The sequence below is a fragment of the Monopterus albus genome, unplaced genomic scaffold (assembly GCF_001952655.1).
Source record: "Monopterus albus unplaced genomic scaffold, M_albus_1.0 scaffold26.1, whole genome shotgun sequence".
NCBI classification, from domain to species: domain Eukaryota; kingdom Metazoa; phylum Chordata; class Actinopteri; order Synbranchiformes; family Synbranchidae; genus Monopterus; species Monopterus albus.
This window is the reverse complement of record NW_018127906.1, coordinates 4,121,102-4,124,491: the sequence shown is the minus strand read 5'-3', so window position 1 is coordinate 4,124,491 and position 3,390 is coordinate 4,121,102. Positions and strand designations below refer to the sequence as shown.

At 49.7% G+C, this 3,390-nt stretch overlaps 1 protein-coding gene across 2 annotated transcripts in view; it reads left to right on the top strand.

Annotated features, from left to right (window-relative positions):
• The window catches only part of LOC109957294 (adhesive plaque matrix protein-like), a 2,952-nt gene extending 1,026 nt beyond the window's left edge, over nucleotides 1-1,926 (top strand). The window contains exons 4-6 of one of the 2 annotated variants that reach the window (XM_020595050.1): nucleotides 230-1,614; nucleotides 1,692-1,767; nucleotides 1,847-1,926. In XM_020595050.1, coding sequence (XP_020450706.1) covers nucleotides 230-1,614; nucleotides 1,692-1,740 — 1,434 coding nt within the window. In that variant the 3' untranslated portion in view covers nucleotides 1,741-1,767; nucleotides 1,847-1,926. Of the gene's footprint in view, nucleotides 1-55; nucleotides 1,615-1,691; nucleotides 1,768-1,846 lie in introns of both variants that reach the window. The other variant, XM_020595049.1, reaches the window with a different exon arrangement.
• The last annotated feature ends 1,464 nt before the right edge of the window (nucleotides 1,927-3,390 follow it).

Genomic DNA, 3,390 nt, shown 5'->3' with positions numbered 1-3,390 from the left:
CCGCCCCCTGCCCCAACACCAGGTCCCTGGCTATTTGCCCATGTACCAGCCCCAGGTGCCTCTCTCCAAGCCTGAGCCCCAGGTGCCCAGCCACCTGCCCCAACACCAGGTACCTGGCTATTTGCCCATGTACCAGCCCCAGGTGCCTCTCTCCAAGCCTGAGCCCCAGGTGCCCAGCCACCTGCCCCAACACCAGGTACCTGGCTATTTGCCCATGTACCAGCCCCAGGTGCCTCTCTCCAAGCCTGAGCACCAGGTGCCTGGCTACCTGCCCATATACCAGCCCCATGTGCCCAAGTATGATTTCCAGCTGCAAGTGTCTGGCTACATGCCCAAGCTGCAGCCCCAGTCCCCCCAAGCACCCCAGTGGCACCTGCCAGAGGTCCCCCCGCAGGTGCCACAGTTATACTTGCCCCATATGCCACAGGTTCAATTGTCCAAGATGCCTCAGCAAGCCCAGGTGCTCAAGCAGGATCCACAAGTGCCTCAACTGTCCCAGCAGGTGTTCCATGAGCCGCACTTGCACCTTCCCCACCATCAGCTGACCCAGGAACCACAAGAGCCTCAGCCAGCTCAGGAGTCTCTGGTGCCACACGAGTCTCACTTGTACCAGCATCAGCCAGCCCAGGGGCTGCAAGTGCCTCAGTTGTACCTGCCCAAGGAGCCTCAGCATCAGCTACCCCATGTACCTCAGTTGTACAGGCCCAAAGAGCCACAGCAGGAGCTGCTGGAGCCTCAGGAGCACCAGGTATCCCATGTGCCTCAAGAGCATCAGGTACACCATGTGCCTCAGTTGTACAGACCTGAAGAGCCACAGCAGGAGCACCAGGTATCCCATGTGCCTCAGTTGTACAGACCTGAAGAGCCACAGCAGGAGCCCAAGGAGCATCAGCTACTTCATGTGCCTCAGTTGTACAGGCCCAAGGAGCATCAGCTACCCCATGAGCCTCAGGAGCATCAGGTACACCATGTGCCTCAGTTGTACAGACCCGAAGAGCCACAACAGGAGCTCAAGGAGCATCAGCTACCCCATGTGCCTCAGTTGTACAGGCCCAAAGAGCCACAGCAGGAGCTGCTGGAGCGTCAGGTATCCCATGTTCCTCACTTGTTCCTGTCCAAGGAGCCCCGACATCAGCCACCCCATGGGCCTCAGTTGTACAGGCCAAAAGAGCCACAGCAGGAGCTGCAAGTGCCTCAGGAGCATCAGGTATCCCATGTGCCTCACTTGTTTTTGCCCAAGGAGCCCCAGCGTCAGGCAGCCCAGGTGCCCCAGCAGGTCCCACAAGTGCCACAGTCATACATGCCCAAGGAGCCCCAGCATCCCAAAGTGTTTCCCCAGGAGTTTCCTGAGCCACAGCAGGTGTCCCAGTCATATGAGCCTCAGCCCAATGTTCCACAGCTGCCACTGCCTGAAGTACCCCAGATGTATCAGCCCCGGCACCAGATGCCCAGCTATCTGCTCAAGCTTCAGTCCCAGATGCCAAGCTACAAACCCAAGACTCAGGATCAGGTTCCTAGCTTTAAACCTAAGCACCAAGTGCTGAGCTACCGGTCCAGTCAAGTTGGTTTTCCTCTTCCCCAGGCTAAAGGTGCATCTAAAGTGGATTCAACAGGGTAGGTTGACATTATTTCAGCCCTCAGCTATGTAATTCTGAAATGTGATTCTTAATCTTCCTTCTCTTTTGGTTCAGACTGCATAATGGTGTTAAAGGAAGTGGCTTTCACTACAGGCCCACCTAACGCATGCAGTGTTTGACAATCCCAAAAGTAAGACTGTTTGTAATAAGTACCTGAACTCTCTGACCTGTATACCAGGTGAGCATGACTAATTGTACTGTCGTTTCAGACAACACCTCAGGAAGTGCATGGACCTCTTCAACTCGCCAAAGTTGATCTGATCTCTGGAAAATAAAAACTTTGTCTAAATGGCTGTCTTCACTTGAATTGATTTCACAAGGTCTTGAAACTGCCTTCAATTTCTGTGTTTGAGGTCATAACCAGTGCTGTTTATTGAGCTACAGAGCTCCTGTAGCTTTCCACCAGGCTTCAGCTGATGCAGTGAAGGTTTTTGAGCTTGAGTTGGGAAGCACCTATCCTTATATTGTCCTTGAATAATATTGTTTGGCTGGAGGGGAGTGAATTTGTCTAGAACATCTAACAATTGTATGTTACATTATAAAAGTTGACTTTTATTTAATTATAGCAGCTTGTTTTAAGTAACCCCTCCCTTGTCTGCCATTATAGGCAGTTTCCACACAGTTCTTTCAGCCTCAATGAGGCAATCACCTCAGGATCAGTTCTCAGAACAAATCCCCTTTTCACTAACTGGCAGGAGACCTTCTCCTGCCAACAGATGGCACCATCTGACACAAAGCAATGAGCAGGTAGTAAATGCAAAAACAAGTGGTATTTTAATTTGGGTCATAATTAAAGCAGTATGGTTAACAGTACCTGCACTGGGCTTCTATGGGATGTTTGCAGTTCATTCCATTTAGAGAAACCATCGTTACCTCTGACCTGAATGTATACCACTAGTGGAAAATGTCCAGCCAATGGCTTCAGTTGTGCTCTAATTGCTATATGGTGTCAGTGAACATGCACAATTTCAAAATAAAACTTACAAAAATGCTCTACGATGTACTTTAAGATTTCAAATATGCCATTAGTGATTATACTTAAACTTCTTTTGGCTTGACGAATCTAAGGTTAAACACGCATGTGTCGGGGGTGCTGTCTAATGCCTACGGCCTGTTGGCAGTTCAACAGCGCTGTGGCTGCACGTAAGAAAATGAGATGACGAGCCTTATCACAAGCAGGTGTATGATACAAATGCTTCCCCCCCTACCCTTTCTGCCTTGACCGCTTTTTGTGTTGCCTTTACCGGCCCTCGTAGATTTTGATTTGTGTGGCGAGTGAATTGCATTTTAATATTACCACTGATTTGAAAACTTTATATAGCCTAAATCAATTATGTATCTACATAGAAACTTCTAAACTTTCAAATTTTTCATTTGCAAAAAAGTGCAACAGTCACTGAATAAATCTCACTGCATCCTTAAACTTAAAATGTTTTAATTATTTAGCATATTGTACATGCATAGGTCACATTGTAGGCTAGTGGCCACGGGTCCAAATTCCTACCTTCACCTCCGTCCTTGAATGCAGCATGAGCCTGCCCGCTCCACCGGATTTCAGCTGGTAGTTTATCGGTCTGTGCCAGCGACGGTCTGTTAAACCCTCCGGACCCGTTGGTTTACCTCCCTGGCTCACATCTGTCTAGTTTTTGTACGACACAGTGTGATGAGGCGGGAGGTAAACGTGTAGGTGTCGTCTGAATGACTGCGGCGCAACAGGCACCTGGGCTTCAAACTCACCGAAGGCTCGTCGGCT